This window comes from Oryctolagus cuniculus, chromosome 1 (assembly GCF_051225735.1).
Source record: "Oryctolagus cuniculus isolate XC-2025 breed Fujian yellow rabbit chromosome 1, ASM5122573v1, whole genome shotgun sequence".
Lineage (NCBI taxonomy): Eukaryota > Metazoa > Chordata > Mammalia > Lagomorpha > Leporidae > Oryctolagus > Oryctolagus cuniculus.
Window position 1 is genome coordinate 180447144 of NC_142867.1, and position 20757 is coordinate 180467900.

The following is a 20757-nucleotide window of genomic DNA, read 5'->3' on the forward strand; positions in this document are numbered from 1 at the left end:
TCAGCAGTTTGCCATTTGAAATAATAGCAACTTTCACTTTCAGAAATCATATTGAAACATATACACATAATAACTTAGGTGGATATTAGCCAGAACTTGCATTATCACCTATAAGGGTAGTGAAGTAGTTTCACTCCTTGTAGATGTAATTGAGAGTTGCATATCTCTTATCCATATGCAGATATCCATATTTCTCTGATAAAATATAATTTGAACACATCAAGACAGATTGGCATTTTTAGTGCCATAAAAAGATGCTTTGTTAATTGCAAACCATATTTAGTATGACTTTATAACAAAATAGCACCTTAAGTGTCATGCTTTGTCTTTAATGTGCGCACTGGAGCTGGGTTTATCTGTACCAGACAACTGCACTTCACAAAAAGAATTTTTTTCTTGATATGCAATTAGCAGTAATTAGGAAGATTCACCTCAATAAGATGTCAACATGAGATTGTTTAAAAAAGTTGAATGTCAATGACTTAAAAAGAAAGTTCTTTGACACGTAGGTATGGCATATGAAACATGAAATGTTAATTTAACTTTTCTGCTTATTATTCATGCACAATATTATTTTGTCATTCAGACACTACTCTGACAGAGTGTAAGGGTGTTAAAATAGTGCTGCTAGAATAAAAAGAGAATTAATCTACCATTGGCCAATTAGGCAAAGGGTACTTAATGGTCTCTAAAGGCTACTGAAGTCTAACTACTAGCAAAAGCATTGGTAAAAAGTCCTCTACATTACCTTCATTTGCTTGACATTTTCTGAAACATACTGTAGGCTTTTAATAACTGCATGTGTCAGAAAGTAGTTTATAAGTGAGCAGTATAGTAACTCACTGGTTTTTCATAAGAAATTTTGGAACCTAGACAATAATTAAATCTCTGCCTAAGTTCTGTTTTGTTGTTTTTATTGGTTTTCTGTTTTTATTTTTTTTCTTAATGGTTCCAAGTATCATAGCAAGAAAATTCATGTATTAAATTTAAAACTCTGGGTACTAAACTAGTTATTAATTTGAATTACTTGTCTTCCCAAATAAGTATTTCTATAGAAAAATATTTGTATCAGTGACTATAAATTCATGTAATTATCTTGATAACTCAAGTAATCTTTTAATTAACTGTGCTTTTAATAGAATTTTATTTCTTTCAGTTTTATTCCTTAGATTTTAAAAATAAAAGAATTGTAATAAAAGAATATTGATACTATTACCAAGGGTGGGGGGACTATCATTAAGACTATGATAAGTTTCTAGGGTTTCTTTTCTGTAGAATTTACATAGGAACTGGAATTTTTTCTCCAATCTCTTTTACTGCAATCTTGGTAACAAAATTCATATTATAATTATTTTAAAACAATGATAAGATTTAAATATGCTGCTTCTATTTAAATATGAACCAGAACCTTTATTATGAAAACATAAATGAACTTGTTTCTATATTTATTTAACATTAAGTAATGTCTTAGTTCAATTTTAAGCAGAATTTAGGACTAGAGACTTTGGTGAAGTAATTGAAAACATACCATTCCCATTTAATGATTGCTTTTCTCTACTTTGACTATTAAGACCTTTGGCTTTCACAGAAAGAAAAATTGTTATATATTGGAACTAAACCTTATTTTTCACTCTGGTTACTGGTTAATCTTTCCCAACATACAGCATCTAACTTTTGATTCAACATGGACCAGGAAGGGTTGTACCACTCACCATTTCTTCCATAGACTTTTGAAAACCCTGTTTTGGTAAACCTGGCAGTCAACCTCACATTTGAAAGAAGTTTCTAGAATTTCTGTGTGTCTATTTTCAGATCCCACTATCCCAACTAAAAATATTGTCCAGTTTTAAAAAGATGTATTATATTCACTTGAAAGAGTTATAGAGAAAGGAAGAAACAGACTATGTGTGAGAGAGAGACAGAGAGACAGAGAGAGAGAGAAATATCAATCTCACATCCACTGATTCACTCCCTAAATGGCCACAATGGCCATCCTTCACTACTCTCCCAGGCACATAAGCAGGGAGCTAGATAGGAAGTGAAACAGCCAGGACTCAAATGGTGCCCACCAGCCCCTTCTACTCTTAAAAAATTATTCATTATTTTTTTTTTAGTCCAGTAGTTTTTGTTTTTGTTTTTGTTTTGTTTTTGTTTTTGTTTTTGTTTTTTTTGACAGGCAGAGTGGACAGTGAGAGAGAGAGACAGAGAGAAAGGTCTTCCTTTGCCGTTGGTTCACCCTCCAATGGCCACCGCGGCCGGCGCGCTGCGGCCGGCGCACCGCGCTGATCCGATGGCAGGAGCCAGGAGCCAGGTGCTTTTCCTGGTCTCCCATGGGGTGCAGGGCCCAAGCACCTGGGCCATCCTCCACTGCACTCCCTGGCCACAGCAGAGAGCTAGCCTGGAAGAGGGGCAACCGGGACAGAATCCGGTGCCCCGACCGGGACTAGAACCCGGTATGCCGGCGCCGCAAGGCGGAGGATTAGCCTAGTGAGCCGCGGCGCCGGCCCATAGTCCAGTAGTTTTAAGAAAATGGGAAAAAACAATCAATGTCTTTGAATACTATAAGGTGGTTATTGTTCGAGGTGGGGGATGGTAAGTCAGATTCAGTCTCTATTAGAAATGAAGAGATACTTAATCCTGTTTTTTTCCCCTGGGAATAGTGCTTCTAAACCCATTGAATACTCAAAAGCATATTATTTACATGTATGTATTAGTTTTCTATTACTACAGCTAAAGTACTTGAGAAGAGCTACTTAGTAAGGAAGTAGGTGTATTTTAAAGTCTCATAGTTTTGCAGGTTCACTGTCCAAGACTGGATGACACCATTGGTTTATCATCTGGAGAGGCCAGAGGATAGTGGGAGTATGATCTCATGGTGAGTGAAGCAAAGACAGACACAGAAAGCATGCTCAGCTTATATAGCTGACCATCTGAAGACCTCAGAACAGGCCCACCTCCCAGATACCATAACCCACCCAAAAACAGTTCCTTAACTGCTAGGGTAAGACAACGGAGTTTTCATGACTGCATGTGTTTGAAGAGCCAAATACCTTTCAAACCATAATAGTGAGCAAGTTAAGCAGATGTTGGATTCTTTATTGGGAAATATCAAGATCCAAGAGTATTTAAATATATATTGTTTGGGGAGTAATTAAGGAAATGATTTTTCCGATTTTATCTAAGACCTTTATATCTCAGTATTGAGCTTGTAGAATATTTTCTATTGATCATCTTTTCTTTTTTATATTTTATTCTTTTTTAAGATTTATTTTATTTATTTGAAAGAGTTACACAGAGAGAGGAGAGGCAGAGAGAGAGAGAGGTCTTCCATCCACTGGTTCACTCCCCAAATGGCTGCACTGGCCGGAGCTGTGCTGATCCGAAGCCAGGAGCCAGGAGCTTCCTCTAGGTCTTCCCATGCAGGTGCAGGGGCCCAAGGACTTGGGCCATCCTCTACTGCTTTCCCAGGCCATAGCAGAGGACTGGATCGGAAGTGATGCAGCCAGGACTCAAAGTGGCGCCCATATGGGATGCTGACACTGCAGGCTGGGGCTTTAACCCTCTGTGCCACAGTGCGGACCCTGTAATTCATTCTTTAACATTAAATTATTTACTAAGCCTTCCCTGTTGAAAAAGGGATGCACAGTCTACTCATGACTACCCTTAGTTTACTCACAGGGTTTTGGCAGGTACCTTCTCCTAAGTAAAAATTGGAAAACAAGGACGGTTGCAGATCTAGGCTGAGATACTTGATGCTATGGCTAGCTTCCAGGACACATCTGACCCATCAAATCAGGGAATGGGGATACGTGGAAGGAAACTGGCTATAGCTAGTATTTTCCAAACAGGAATTCAGGGCAGCAGCAGTTCCCAAAGTTTCAAGTTTTGTTTCCTATAGCACTTAGTGGAGTTCATTATTGTATATTTTTAGGTTATACACCTTTAGCCTCCTAAAGGCAAGGATTTTTAACCTTGTTGTTTATAATTGAAAGCACAGAACTAGTATCATGCCTATCACATGATATATATAAAAAAGAATGAATCATAATTACTGAGATTCTGAATCTGGGTACCCCCTATCCAAATCCTCTAGAAAATGTCAAGTTATGGCCTAAAATAAAAGTTTGTGAATGAAATCCCGTATAAGAGAACAAGGGAGAGTAGGCCAAGGGAGACTTACTCTGTTCTTGGATTCCACAGTTATATTTGAGACCAGCAAATGAAAGCTTCTGGCCAGAGGCTTTTTGCTTGGCAATTAAATTATAAAATGCAAATCTGATACAGGCAGTTTATATTTCTAGTGTAAGAAGTGGAGCAATTTTTAAAAACAATTGAAAACACAAAATCAATGTGAAGTCATAGGTAAAGAAAAGCCTAGTTACCATACTTTATCCATCATATACCCTGGGATTTGGGGTACTTGCTTAAGATAGGGCAGAATTAGCAGTAAGGGAATGAAGATTAGTTCAAGAAGGAGTTTAAAGAAAGAAGCTGATTTTTTTTAACGGGGGCATGTATTGGTTTTCTGTACTGTATAGCAAATTAGTACAAGCTTTGCAGCTTGGAAATGATAAACACATTCATTATCCCATAGTGTTCTTGGAACAGGATTGAGGATGGCTTCACAGTGTCCTATGCTCAGAGTATTGCAGGGTTGCAATCAGGGTGCCAGCCAGGCTGCCCTGCTTTCTGAAGATTAGGCTTCTCTCCCAGACTCGTGGTTTTTGGAAAAATTTAGTTCCTTGTGGCTGCAAAACAGAGGTCTTTGTTTTCTTGCTGGCTGCCAGCCAGGGACCATTCTCAACTCTGTGAGGCCTCTATGAAGTCCTTGCCTTGTGGCTGCCTCTACAGTCCTTTCATAACATGACAACTTACCTCTTCAAGACCAGCAGGAGAATCTGTGATCTTGGAGGGCCCCTGACTTCCTTTGAAAGATCTTGCCTGATTAGGTCAGAACCAGCCTGGATACTCTTGCTTTTCATTAACTTGGAGTCACTTGATTAGAGACCCCTATTACATTTCCAGAATCCCTGCTTCCTATAATTTAATCACAAAAGTGATTGCCCATCTTACTCACAGATCCCACCCATATACAAGGTGAGAGTATTGTAGCAAGGCATAATATAGAAGGAGTCACTGGGGGAGTAATCTGAGAACTGTGTCTCCCACAGGACTCATTACTGAAGAATAAAATCTTCAGGATATGTACTATTGTCTCTTTCTTATAGTGGCTTACAAGGTTTGTTCCTTTATAGGGCCTTTGACTTCCTCAGTGTTATATTTAGATAAATAATTAGTAGCTAGCATCTATTTTTAAAAATTTTTAGTGCTGAATTCTATTTTATAGCCTTTGCTTAGAAGTAATTGACTACACATAAATTGAGACAAATCCCAGTGCTTACTGAAGTCAACTTTTAGAAGACTATGGGGAGATTACACTGGAGACACATATCTGCCTTCATTAAGCAGGTGGTCTAGTTGGAATCCCAAATTCATCCTGATCAAGCAAGTACCATGACTTGTTTCTATCATGAGATAAATATGGGATTATTATTTACTTATATTAAGCAGTTAATTTATTTATTTATTAATAGAAGTCCCCATCCTTTAAGACCCTTTTCAGATTCCAAATGGTAGCATTTGCTACAAAATAATAATGCTAACAATACTGCTGCATATTTAGAACCTACCAGGTGCTATCACAAATGTTTTTAAAATTTTGTCCTCAAAATTATCTTTGTTAGGTAGGCAGGCATCATCTCTGTTTTTAAAAAGGGAAACAAGATCACTTCCTTGCTAGTGGTCACTCAACAGGTAAGCAGTAACCCAGAAAACTAGAATCTGGAAGTTATGATTCTTCCATGTGTGTTCTGTTATTCTTTCTATTTTTTTTAACATAATATAATTTGATTTTAATATCTTACAGTCTTTGATTAGAGTTGGATATGCAATAATAGAGAAACAGGAAATATGCTGCCAATAAAAAGCAAAATAATTTTAAAAGTAGTCATCTTATTGGTGGAGTTTACAGCACAATATCTTTCTAACAAGGTCAAAATGAGTCTCACTACCCAAACTAAGTGGACACAAAAGAAAATTATTTATACTTCTTATATTATCTATAGCATTTTTCAAATGAGAAATAGATTTTCCCATACCAAGGTAAAGTTCCTGAGGGAGTGTCAGCATTTTTTCAAAATCTCAAAGGATAACCATAAGATTCCAAAATGATAGAATATATAATTTGTATACTTTGTCTTTCAGCAAGTACTCTGTAGCATTTCTGTGTACTTATAACTAATATTAAAATATATTTTAAAGATTATAGATTTTAAATATTATCTGATTAAAATATTATGTGTTCTTAAAAAAGACAAGTATATTTTATCATCTCCATGATTTCAGTATTCTTTCATTTAATAAATTTTTATTATTAAATTGATGTAAATTTACATATGCATACCTTTTAGAGAAATATGAGAATGTTTCAAAAAATTTGTCAAAATGAAATAAAAAAATAAGTTGATTTTGGTGCAAAATTTGAAATTTGTGCTTATGAAGAGTCTTCTAAACATGAAAAATGCATATTATCAAAAAACTTTGCATGTATTTCAAATTTTTGGCAATAAAACATTTTTTAATTTCAGTTTTCATGAACTTTTTGAAGTTCCCTTGTCCATTTACTGGCTCCACCTGCCTTGATGAAAAAACATTCCTAGAGTTACGATTTGCCAATGTACTAGGAATAGATAGAAATCTAGTAGCACACAAGTGAACAACTGCGGGGAGCCAGTTGGGACTATTTGTAAGGAGAAAAGGCCTCCTCAAATTTTACATTTCCTTCTTGCCTGAGATTCCACCTTGAAGTCCATCCTTGCCAAATTGTAATCTCAAAATGTCTAATTTAGATCAAAGCATTAACTTCATAATTGAGAAATACTCTGCTACATAGTACTTAAGTAAAAATTTAATACTGCATTACTGAAAAATATGTATTTTAATTTATATGTAAACTAATAGATTATGAACTAAAGCTGCAATCAAAATATGTCTCTATATAGCATCATCTGTACAAAGAGGGAGATTTAAATTTTTTGCAACTTTCTTATACATAACGCACTATTTTTAGATTCTTTGAGAATATACGTATGTGGAGAAAGACACAGTCCTCTCTCCAAGATTTAAATTTACTAGAGTTCTTGGTTGAGGAACATGCATTGTTCTACGGGAGCCAATGGAGTGGAAGAGCTATTTTACTGAAGAATAAGAGAAGACAAGAACAAAGAAGCTGAGAATAAAGGCAGAAATACTAAGCTTCCCTTTAAGAACAAGAGAGGTTTCCGATTTCAGTGTCTAGAGCCATTGATGTGGAAATGACAGACAGTTTGGGGAATGGTAGGCAAATTTGACTTCAGGTAATATCTGATTGAAACACAAATTAAAGCTAAATACTAGAGAGTTTTATTATCCACAAATATATGAGCTTTATTCTATTTTGATGAAGAATCCCTGAAGGGCTTTGAATAAGGTACTAGCAGGTCGAGTGTTATTTTGGGAAGCTGTATAAAGGCTGTGTAAAGGTGGGGAAAGGCTGAAGGGTAAGTTGCTGCAGCAGTCAGTGGGCTGAGAGTTGGCATCAGTAGAGCAGCCAAAAGGATTGAATATGAGAGGCATAAGGTAGCTTACAAAACCTGACCACCGACTGGACATAGAGGAGGGAGATCAGCCCAAGCATGGATGATGGATTTTCAGAAAGATTTTCTGCTTTCAGGAAATTATGAGTTCATTTTTAGATGTTAATACTTTTTTGGGGACTTTGGGACAATTCATGAAAAAATATTCCCTGAAAAATCTATAGAACCCTGCTTTTAGATCATAAGCTACAGTATAACCAAAATATACTTTTTATTTCACCACAACATATGCTAATCTCAAATAAACCAAGCCTTAGATTTGAATCCATGATCTGAAATGTTCATTTTAATAATATGCATATACATATGTAATTATGGGTTTATTGTATAGTTCCTAAAAGTTGTATTTAAATACAATGTTAAATAATATTTGGCCCATGTTTATATTACTGTACACTTTAGCTACATTTTTTTGCTGTTTGTAATTATAATTCTTGACAAAGAAAGATATTTTCCTGTCTGAGAAATTTTAGTATCATTTTGTCTAATTGTTCTTTATGTTAAACTACCATGTTATAAGCTTCTTTGGAATAATAAAATAGTGTAGTAACTCTCTTAAAGAGTTATGAGTTATTAATTCATCATATTTGGTGACATTCTGCTGACTTTAGAGTGGTGAATGAGAAGGGCTAACATTAAGGCAGTCTCTTACATTCCTTCATAAAAGCAATACAAGAATGTCATTTAGCAAAATGTTTATGTTATTAATAAGTCAAATGTAATGAGTTTACAGCTCCTCTACCTCAACATTACAAATAAGGCTTGTCAACTATCAATCAAGTGCATAAAACTGAGCGGGTTTGTTTGCATGCTATTTACATGAACTAAATCTCCAACAAGCCTTGTCTGCTAATTGGACTTAACATTGATGTTGCTAAATGAGAAACATTTTGGCTGCTATGTAGGGTGGTAAGACCTACCCAATGGAATAAACAACTAACATCTGTTATCTTGTCCTGCTCCAGCTTGGCTTTTACCAGTTAAGTTGATCAGCCCTGGAGTCAAGGTTATCAAATATGAGCATGTGAATCTCTGGCTCACCCATGTATGTGAAGGCAAAGAAATTGTGCATCACAAGTAAAGGCCAGCCAACCAAAAGCTATTGAGTACAGCTGGTTCATTTTGTTTTAACTTGATAAGCCCTACAAACTTAAGCAAAAGCCAATAGAGGTTAAAATTTTTGTAAAGTTTTTATACTAACTACTTGTATAAATAATTTCTTTATCATTTTCCTGCCTATAGAATTTGATGCTTATAATTTTTAGGTTCAATGTAAGAACTTTTACAATATTCTTATGTTTATTTTTAAAGAAGCTAAACTCAGATTTGGCTGGGCTTCGAAAAGAAAAAGAAGATTTACTAAAGAAATTGGAGTCCTCATCTGAAATCACAAGTTTAGCAGAAGAAATTTCCCGGGTCACAGTTCCACGGGTACAGGTTACATCACTTGGTCCTTCAAGGAGTGTGGATATGGAAATGAAGCAATTGCAGTGTAAACTAAAGGTGATTACAGAATTTATTAAGCGTGGAAGCATATTAAGTCACTGAATCCAAAGATACGTTTATATCAACTCTATTCAAAAAGATAAATTATATAAATTATATATATATTAAATAATATATACATAAATAATCCAAAAACTATCAATACTATGCTTGATTTCATCAGTCAAGTTTAACCTTGTAGATTCTTATCTGGTAACTCATAGTACTGTTCTCCAAACAAAAGTAACAACACACTGTGAAATCCTAACTTAGGAGCTGATGGAAATTGGCCATTGTCTTCTACTCCAATACTCAAGTCCTCTGTGTTTCATATGTCTCCCTCCAACTGAACAAAATCTTTCAAATGCATATGCCAAAATAAATAGAAGTGTTTCCTCCACACACACTACTGTTTTAATTTAGTTGTGTCGGTTGGAGATGGGGATGTCAGGGTGGGAGAAGAAGAAGCTGAAAGCAAAGGTGAGTTGGCTTAATACATTTCAGCATCTTAAACCTGAGAGTAAGAATAAAATGCAGTGTTCCTTTTGTTTATCAAGAATTGTATCCAAATCCAGATGAAACTGTCAACAACTTTAAAGTAAAACTGACCTTAGTTTAAATAGAATAATCTTGCAAGGACAGAATTTGTAAATTTCAATTGGAAAGTTCATTTTCATGCTGCTTAAAACAAGCTCATTTATTCCTCACATGTTTAATTATTTTTTTCAGTGGGGATTGCTAGCTGAAATCTAAAAACACAGCATGTATGGGACCATGGTTGTTATGCAAGTCACTAGAAAGAAAATTTTTTATTGTAAATGCACAGAGTATATTAGAAATGGAATAATTATGACTGTTCAGAGGGCATTGGAATATTGAGTTGTCAAATAGACTCATAGTTGTTTTCAATCCAAAATACAATATGTGTATTCTCCAATAATGATAATAACCATAATAATAGTAATATCTTTTCATGCAGGATTACTAGCAGCATAAGATTTAAAATGAATGAGTGTACCATTGCTTAAAAAGCAGTTGCTTCATGACATCCAAGCGGGATACTGGGGTGGATTTCAGAGCTCCTGGCTTCAGCGTGGCCCAGCTCTGGCTCTTATGGGCATTTGGGGAGTAAACCAATGAATAGAAGATCTCTCTTTCTGTCTTGTCTTCTCTCTCTGTCACTGCCTGTCAAATAAATGAGAAAAGAAAATGTTTTGCTTTAATAATTGATTGAGATGCTTCTTGAATACTCTAACCTTGGGAGTGTTTTTATGTGTAGCTCTTGTCTCAACTATACATCTTGTAATCTTTTTTTTTTTTTAAGGTTTATTTATTTATTTGAAAGAGTTACACAGAGAGAGGAGAGGCAGAGAGAGAGAGAGAGGTCTTCCATCCAATGGTTCACTTACCAACTGGCCACAGTGGTTGGAGCTGTACCGATCCAAAGCTAGGAGCCAGGAGCTTCTTCTGGGTCACCCTGGTGGGTGCAGGGGCCCAAGGACTTGGACCATCTTCTACTGCTTTCCCAGGTCATATCAGAGAGCTGGATGGGAAGTAGAGCAGCCAGGTCTCGAACCAGTGCCCACATGGGATGCCGGCGCTTCAGACCAAGGCGTCAACCTGCTGTGCCACAGCACCAGCCCTTCCTTTTTTTTTTTTTAACTGGACAGGTAGAATTATAGTCAATGAGAGAGAGAGACAGAAAGGTCTTCCTTCCATTGGTTCACTCCCCACGTGGCCGCTACGGCCAGTACTGTGCCGATCTGAAGCCAGGAGCCAGGTGCTTCTTCCTGGTCTCCCATGCTGGTGCAGGGGCTCAAGCACTTGGGCCATCCTCCACTGCCCTCCTGAGCCACAGTAGAGAGCTGGACTGGAAGAGGAGCAACCGGGACTAGAACCCGGTGCCCATGTGGGATGCCGGTGCTGCAGGTGGAGGACTAACCAAGTGAGCCACGCCGCAGGCCCTGGCCCCACATCTTGTAATCTTAAATAGGCTGATTATATTAGAAAAAGAAAAAAAAAATTTGAAAGCCTGGGGTTGTATATCTTCTCTTAGATTATACTGCTGTTTTTGAAAATGTGTGATAAAATATATAACTTGAACATTTCAGTGTTTAGGGTTTATATACAGAAAATCAAATCATTGATTTATTCTTTGTTCTTACCTACAAAATAGATGTTAATTCCTCCTGATGCCTTCCAGATGCATTAGCAGGAAGCTGGATTGGAAGCAGAGGCAAGACTCAATACCAGGCACCCCCACGTGGGATGCAGGCATCACAAGTAGTGGTTTAACCTACTGTACCATATCCCCTGCCTCTCATGATCTTAATGTAACTATTTCTTACCAAGATAAAGAAAATGTTAAATCTACTGTTGTCTAATCCTCTAAAAATTGTTAATGGTTTTAAGTTGATTTACATTTTATTTATTTGATGTTACGAATGGTCTAACAGCAATTACAGATAAAAATTAGAATAGAAAATAACAACCAAAATGGTCCAATTAAATAACTTTTACTAAGAGCAGGCCCATATGAGTATCTGTAAGTTATTTATATTATTATTATTATTTCCCATGATGAGAGATTCAGCCACTATATAAATCTCTCTCTTGCTTTTCAGGGATTTGTGAGTCAGAAAGATGAGACCACTGAGAATGCCTAAACCAATTTAGTTTGAAGTGATGTGGGCCATGTCTAACATGAAGTCCTGTAGCACTGACCAGGCTGCATAGGGCAAAAAGGATAAATCTTACATTTGTTTTGTGTCACATTTTAATATAGGAATTTCTTAGAAGATTAGATATCTTTAAGAATATAATACCCTCTGCTTCTAAAAATTTTAGTTTCAATATTGTAATACTTTGCTAGAGCTATCATTACAAACCACCAAAGACTGGTGGGGGCAGCTTAAACAACCAACGTTTATTTTCTCACAATTCTGGAAGATGGAATTCCAAATTCAAGGTATCACCAGATTTTATTTATTCTGAGGCCCCTCTCCCTATATCTTTGATAAAGTCTACCTTTTATATATATCTGTCCTAATTTCTTCTTATAAAGACATCATCATATTAAATTAGTGCTCTTACAAGTTGAATAGAATTGGACTCCCCAAACAGATTAAACTCCAAATTCTTACACTGACAGTTAATGAAAAAATGTTAATGTTGATGAATTAAGGATGGGATGGGCCCAATGGGAATTCTTGAGGTCACTGGGATATGCCTGTAGAAAGTAGTCTCCTCTTCTAGTGAGGGTTGGTTATGTGAGCTGAGCACACCTCCTGTCTCTGTTTGCTTTCCGGCATGCCAGGCGATCCTCCCTCTGCACACATTCCAACATCAGCATGCCAGACTAAAAGTGTTGTCTGATCTTGGACTGTGAACTTCCAAAAATGTAAGCCAAACTAAACCTTGCTTTCTAAGCAGCTCCTCCCAGTTATTTTAGTTAGAGTGATGAAAAGCTGACTAAGACAAAGGTACAACCTAATCATCTCATTTTATCTTAATTACTTTTTTAAATACACTCACTTTTGAGGCACTGGAGGGTAGATAGAGATTTCAACATATGAAATTCATGAGAAGACACAATTTATCCCATAACAGATATCAAATTGCTAACACAGTGATTATCTGAGAAGTAATTTATTTTCTAATTGATATTTTTATACTTAATTGAGATTAGTTAGATTTGAATCTGTTAAAGGTCTACATACATCTTTTTTATCCTGTCTAATTAATAATAGACCGTTAACAATTTGTTATGTGTATTTTCAGGTGTCTAGTTCAATCAATAATGTTACAGTGCTGTCATGCACTTTTCTGTATTTTCGTTTCTACTTATATAGACACATTTCCTCAGGGTACTACCCAAATTTATATAGCTCCATAATAAAATATTTAGAGATACATAAATTCCTTATAGTGAATGATATTTATATCAGTTCTTTATATTTACTTTATTTGGAGGGTTTTTTTTTTCATACAATCTGTATTAAATAGTACTCCAAATTGTATTTCTTATTTTTGAATTCCAGATTTTTGAAAAACATTCCTTTTTCATATTCTGTTTTGCCAGTAAGTTAATAGTAATGAGGGATAGTGGTGTTTAAGCTACCATTCCTTTGTGTATAACTGGTTACTAAGCTGGTTCTAAATATTTTAGAAATATCAGCTCATTTAATTCTCATTTCAGTCCTGTAAAATTGACTCTGTTATTATCCCTATTTTACAGTTGCAAAAACTCAGGCGCAGAAAGAATATTAGTTGTCCAGGTCACACAACTACTAAGTAGTAAATGGCTACAGGCCATCAGGTTGCAGAGTCAATGCTTTTAACCATTATACTGTCAAAACTTTTAAAAAAAATTTTCAGTAAACTTAGTTTTAGAAAGCTTAGAACCAGTCTGGATTCTTACCATTGTTACGTTTTTGAAATATGTGTTTTACACCAACCTTTTTTTGAATTAAGTGTTTTACACAAAATTTTAACACATGTTGCTGATAATATCGAGTAGTAGGAACTGGAAAGGGAACAAAAGACCTGGGTTTTGATCACTTGTGGCCAGTAACTTCTTGTGGAACCTGGTCAAGAAAAATCACTTAATTTCTTCAGATGTCTAAAGCAAGAATACCTTTCAAACCATCGTATAAGGACTTCTAAAAATCAAGTAACTGTCAGATTTATAGATTTTTGACAAAAGTATTTATCAAGCTAGCATTGTTGTATTTCTTATAAAATTCCTCAGTTATCCAAAATTTAGTCACAGCATTTTTAGCCATATAAAATATAGCTTTAGTTTTAAAAACAGAAAATAATCAAACACCTATCTTAAAATCCAGTTTATTTATTCAGTTGAAGATATTATCAGGTTTTATTTATTGCCTGTTGTCTTTTATTTTAAATACAGTTCTAAGTTTGTATATTTTATGTCTCAGCAGAAAACATCTTAAAAACAGCATATTAGAAATATGCACCAATTAAGAGAAAGATAATTGTTTTTTAGACAGGGTTATTGACAGAAGCAAAAAATTTGCAACAAATAGATTAACAGAAACCAAAACAAAAGAAGAAATTACAAAATTGGAAAAAAAAAACACAACAATCTAGGGTCAACTACAATAGGGATAAATACATGTTTATATCACAATTGTACCTAAAGCATCACTATATTATGGGATAGTGATCATGGAATAGATAGATATATAATACAGCGATAATATTTATAACAAAATATCACTTTATGAGGGTGCTTCAAAAAGTTGATAAAAATGGAATTATGCTTATTGTAAATTTTTTAAATTCACTTGTAACTTTTTCATAATGTACATTTTCCATGAACTTTTTGGCTTTCCCTCATTTGTGTGGATTTCAAAATTTTTTGCACCAAAATAAACTTATCTTTTCATTTCATTTTCCATCAGCTTTTTGAAGTACCTTCATATTGATGTATCAAAATTACCTTATCAAAATTGTGCATGGTCATATTTCTAAATGAATAGTAATTCCAAAAGAATTGAAACTTCAGTTAGTTGGTAAATTGGCTAGTGAGGAATATCTTCTTCTGGCAATGCTAGAAATAAGACACTATACCGCGCTGCAAACATGCAAAAGTGGTGGATATTTAGATTGCAATATACACACAGTTGATCACAACTTACAACATTCAGAACAGTTGTCATATTGAGGCAATTTGTAGTTTTTAGAAATAATTATCATATCTCATATAGAATTCAAAATCATTTCAATTTTTTTCTTACTGATTATACCAATGTTAATTTTTTTTTTTTTTTTTTTTTTTTTTTTGGACAGGCAGAGTGGACAGTGAGAGACAGAGAGACAGAGAGAAAGGTCTTCCTTTGCCATTGGTTCACTCTCCAATGGCCGCCGAGGCTGGCGCGCTGCGGCCGGCGCACCGCGCTGATCCGATGGCAGGAGCCAGGAGCCAGGTGCTTTTCCTGGTCTCCCATGGGGTGCAGGGCCCAAGCACCTGGGCCATCCTCCACTGCACTCCCTGGCCACAGCAGAGAGCTGGCCTGGAAGAGGGGCAACCGGGACAGAATCCGGCGCCCCGACCAGGACTAGAACCCGGTGTGCCGGCGCCGCTAGGCGGAGGATTAGCCTAGTGAGCCGCGGCGCCGGCCTCCAATGTTAAATTTAAAGCTGGCCTGACTATTCTGATTTATCTTTTCCTTGTGTGATTAGTGGTTTTATCTTTTCAAATACAAATAATTTTTGGCATGAGGCAAACATCCAAACCAGAAGTAGTTCTAACAGAAATAACTTACTATAGTTTAGAAAGATTAGCTAACTACTCTAAATATTTTAAAGCTAGCATGTTTCTTTCTGTTCATATTAGTTTAATAGTTTTTAAACATAACAAAGGTATTCATGTTAGTACACCAACATTAACTTTGAGTGGAAAAGCTAAAACACCAAAAAGACTAAGCAGTATCTCAGATTACATATTTAATTGGAATTTGAGTCTAATTTGAAACTTAGGTGCCCTTACCCTCTAGTGACTACCTCTGGCTCCTGTGTAGGCAACAAATACTGCAAACCTATTCTGCTTTAAACAAATAATAATTATGTTTACGAGTCAGTTTTGCATTATTACAATAAAATACCTGAGGCAGGCTACATGTGAAGGAAAAGAGGTCCATTTAGCTCACAGTTTCGGCATTTACCATGCATGGCACTGGCATAACCTCAGCTCTAGAAAGGCAACGGCCCCTCCCTCTTGGCTGTATCACATCATGGCGGTTGTCAATGATGAGAGTTCTTGTGGAGACAAGCAATTACATCACCAAATAGGCAGACAGAGAGATCCAGGGATCAGGGTCAGGCTTTGTAACACCTCACTCTTCTAAGAACTCACTCCAGGAGAATAGTATTCTGTTCTGCAGGCAGCATCCTCAGTCACCTGGGAGCATCCATGAGGCCCTACCCCTCACAGGCTCTCCTACCTCCCAGTGCCACCACCCTGGAGACCAAGCCACCAGCACATGGACCTGTTAGGGGACTCAGTTAAACAGTATCCAACCATAGAATTATGTATAAATGCTTAATAATAGGTAGTTTTATTAATAAGTTCAAGTAAAGAAGTATTTAGTATTCATAAGATTCTCTATCAGTTATGTCATTGTCTAAGGAATTGTTCCAAAACATTTTGGTTTAAAACAACAGCAGTTTAGTATTTCTTAGGCTTCAGTGAATTGGTTAGGTAGTTCTTTTACTGGTGTCTTCTGGGTTCCTTTTAAATCAAAGATTGATCCACCTGGCTGGAAGGCCCAAGATAGCCCATTGACAGCTCTGGCAATTGATCAGCTGACTGTTGCCTGGTCCACCTCCATTCTCTTCTGTAGGGCCTTTCAGTTACCTTCCATGCAAAGCAATCCCAAGACAGCATTCCAAGAGGCAAAGGAAGAAGCCACGAGGCTTGAAGACTCAGAATCTGGAATTTGCACAGTGTCATTTCTGCCACATTTCTTTTGATCAAAGCAAATCACAAGCCAGGCTTTATTCAAAGGATGGGAAATGGATTCCTTGTCATGTGTGACCATATCTAATCTGCTACAGTTTGTTAGTGTATCTAACATTCATTTTAAATGGTCTTATAAAACCTTTACAACTCTTAATTATTTACACATTTACTTTCTACTAGAACAATTCATATTTCCTATAAATTGAGTGTGTACCCTATAGTTGTTACTTGATTTTGTCCCTCTGCAGTTTGGTATGTTATATAAAAAATTTTAGTATGACTATATTATATGTTAGAGTATACAAAATTAAACATTTAAAAATGTAAAACTGTAATTATTGTTCATTGTAATTATTGTGAATTCATTACTCTTTTTAAGAATGGTATAAATTATTTTATGCTACATTAGTCCAAGGTTGAAAAAGTATGTTAAAATTTATTTATTTTTAATCTAGAATGCAACTAATGAACTCACTAAACAGTCATCAAATGTGAAGTCTCTGAAATTTGAACTCTTAGCGAAAGAAGAACACATAAAGGAAATACACGAAAAGTATGATCTTTATATTTTTATCTGCTGTATTTGGTGCCACCTAGTGGTGTTCAACTCAATTAAATGCTGTGCCCCAAGGAACAATATTAACATTTTTTAACAATGAAGTTTTCCTTCCTTAGTTCATGTTTAAACCTACAAAAGATGACTATTTAAGGAGTATTACATATGATTAGTGTCAGGCTAGTTACTGTTTTTAAATTAGGGCAGAAATATTTAAAGTTAGATTTCTCTTTTAATATTTTGAACAAATATAAATTAATGGCCTTAAGACTAAAACAAAAAGCTTTCATATATGTCCATAATTTGACCGACAATATTGTATATAGACTGATACTTTTGTTGAGTTTAGTGCCTAAACTTGTAACTATAAGGTGAAAAAAGGCATATTTTATTTGTGGTTAAAATAATTAAAGGCTTTGAAAGTTTGTACATTTTGGTGTTTGTTAATAAGTACTTTTCTTATTCTTATTAATAAAAAGTTTTAAATGCTTTATCCTATTGAAAGAAAATTGCTTTCTATATCTTCTATAGCTGTAGTAGAACTAAGAAGCAGTAGTATGTTTAGATAGGATTGCAGTCATTATTGATAAATTTAAGATAATATATATCTAATATACATACCTATATACCACATTATAAGTAAAGACCCTTAAATATTACACTAATTGATAAAACTATTATACAAAAAGCTTGGTTAGTTTTTAATAACAGAATATCCTGAAATTATAGACTATGAGGCTGTCTTACTTAGTGTTTAATAGTGAGGTCTCCAGAATAACCCTTTTGATCCTGGATACTTCAATGACTAGTTCTATGCTTTGGTGTAATAGGATTAATTCACAAGGTTCTTATGAGGAAAATGAGTGCATTCATACAAAATACTTATATTAACTGTTGCTGACACATAATAATAACTCCATAAATGTTAACCATTGTCTTTCATATTATGAAGGTACTTCAAAAATAGAATTAAAATGTTTATTTTGATGTAAAAATTCTTGAAATTAATTTGCATAGCTTTTTCATAATATGTGTTTTCCACTTACTTTTTGAAGATCTCTTTTATAGTATTGGTAGCAACATCTTATACTTAGTAATAATTTGTCAACTTAAGCTAAACTGATATATGAATTCAAATGATACTGAACTGGAAGATACTAGTCTTAATTTTAGTTTCTTTACATATCCCAGGATTTTGCATTTGTTTATTAAAATATAGCTTTGTTTCTTACCATTGTTTGTTTTTTGATTATGCCTAAAAATGATTTTTCTATGCAATGCAATAATGTAATTTAAGTATAATTGATTCTGAATTTTCATAAATTTATTTATCAGTTCATCTTTTTATTTAAATACACATACAATGGTATTTAAAAGAGTTCCTGGGAAAAATAGAGTTAAAATTAATTTTGATCCAGAAATCCTTTGAAATCTATGCAGTTTTTTCATAATATAAATTTTCAATGAACTTTTTCAGGACTCCTTATTTGTAATAAGCAAGTCACAATTAGATGATAAATTTCAAAAATATTAATAGAGCAAAATGTTGTCAAGTACAATTTATTTTACCAACTTATAATTTCATTAATATCAGAAGTCATTTAAAAACTATCAGTAAGTATAACACTGGGTGTATGTGAGATATCACCACTGTTGAAATATCTTTCTATACTCATGATAAAATATCTTTTTTCCTTTCAAGGATGTCTCGAATGGAGAGGGATATAACTATGAAAAGACATTTGATAGAAGACTTGAAATTTCGACAGAAAGTAAATTCAGAAAGTAATGAGAGTTTTAATGAAATGTTAGAAAATCTTGAAAAAAAGGTATTAGTTTTTATGTTCACTTATACTAAAAATCACCTCCCCTTGTATTTACTTTCTTAACTCAATGTTCAATACTAATAAATTCATACAAAATGCATCCTGCATATTTATAGTTGTGAATTTTATTATTCTGTGAAAATACGGGATTCTTTTTAAAATTCAAGACTATCTCATATACATAGAGCTACACGTTCTGTTACTGTTTGTGACTACCTGATGAAGAGACAATAAAGTTTAATTTTTAAAATCTTTCATATTTCTGGGGTATACAAATATATTTCATTCAATATTTTACTTTGTCTATAGTCATAACAAAATCAAGCTTATATTTCTGAATAAAAAATTGCTATCAGAAGTTCTTTCAAAATTACATATTTTACTTTTATATATTTAATTGAATATACATTGAAAGGATGTTCTATTTTATTTATTTATTTTTATTTAAGGTGTTGTATTTTAAAAAGTTGTATGACCCTCAAACTAGAAAAGTGTTGTTTTCTCTCTGTCTCTCTCTCTCTCACTGTCCACTCTGCCTGTCAAAAAAAAAAAAAAAAAACACAAAAATGTGCATTTTGTGCAACTCATAAAGCAGCTTGTGCTTTGGCATTCACTAAATGTTACCTGCTCGTGCGAGAACATCTCCCTTACTTTCGTGTTGAAGATGAAAATTTAAGTATCTATTAATGCAAATGGATTTAAGAGAGAAACTGTTACTTAAATATGACAAATGCGTATGGATTTTCTTTCTCTTTCATATATGCACATAAATTACAATTTTTCCCAAGGTTATGCTTTAAACTTTGCACATTTTTTTACCACAATAGTCATTTCAGATATAGCTTTAGGATCATTGTATAAGTAATCATTTATATCTTTAGTGACAGTAAACTCAAAAAGAAAAAAATGTTATTATTTGTTACTCTGTTACAAGTATTCATACATTTTTGTGCAAGTTTGGGTTTTTTTTTGCTGATTTAAAGATTTAAATTTCATTTATAAAATTAGATCTGCAAATATATATTTGAATTTTGATTCTGCACATGAGAAAATAAATAAAATTAGACTCATGCATTCTCTGATTCATTTTCTTTTGAAAAATATAGTGCACTATTGTTATACCTTTACCACTAAAAATTACCTTTGTGCTTTTATTGTAGGTAAAGACATTAACTGAAGAATGTTCCAACAAGAAGATATCAATTGATTCACTAAAGCAAAGACTTAATGTTGCTGTAAAAGAAAAATCACAGTATGAACAGATGTACCAGAGGACTAAAGAGGAACTAGAAAAAAAGGTATGTTTTTAGGCCATTTCAACTTAGAAATAGAATTTAATGATATCTTCCTCGTTTAGAATGTTGTCATTTTTGGCTGGCACCGTGGCTCAATAGGCCTGCTTCGCTGGCACCCTGGGTTCTAGTCCCAGTCGGGGCGCCGGATTCTGTCCCGGTTGCCCCTCTTCCAGGCCAGCTCTCTGCTGTGGCCAGGGAGTGCAGTGGAGGATGGCCCAAGTGCCTGGGCCCTGTACCCCATGGGAGACCAGGAGAAGCACCTGACTCCTGGCTTTGGATCAGCGCGGTGCAGCGGCTGCAGCGCGCCAGCCACAGCGGCCATTGGAGGGTGAACCAACGGCAAAGGAAGACCTTTCTCTCTGTCTCTGTCTCTCACTGTCCGCTCTGCCTGTCAAAAAAAAAAAAAAAAAGAATG

At 34.8% G+C, this 20757-nt stretch overlaps 1 protein-coding gene across 11 annotated transcripts in view; it reads left to right on the plus strand.

Annotated features, from left to right (window-relative positions):
• Positions 1-20757, plus strand: part of CNTLN (centlein) — a 388354-nt gene that overhangs the window by 321643 nt on the left and 45954 nt on the right. For all 11 annotated transcript variants that reach the window (XM_008254476.5, XM_070052688.2, XM_070052657.2 and 8 more), the window contains 4 exons: positions 9006-9197; positions 17121-17218; positions 18924-19050; positions 20208-20345. In XM_008254476.5, coding sequence (XP_008252698.5) covers positions 9006-9197; positions 17121-17218; positions 18924-19050; positions 20208-20345 — 555 coding nt within the window. The remainder of the gene's footprint in view (positions 1-9005; positions 9198-17120; positions 17219-18923; positions 19051-20207; positions 20346-20757) is intronic.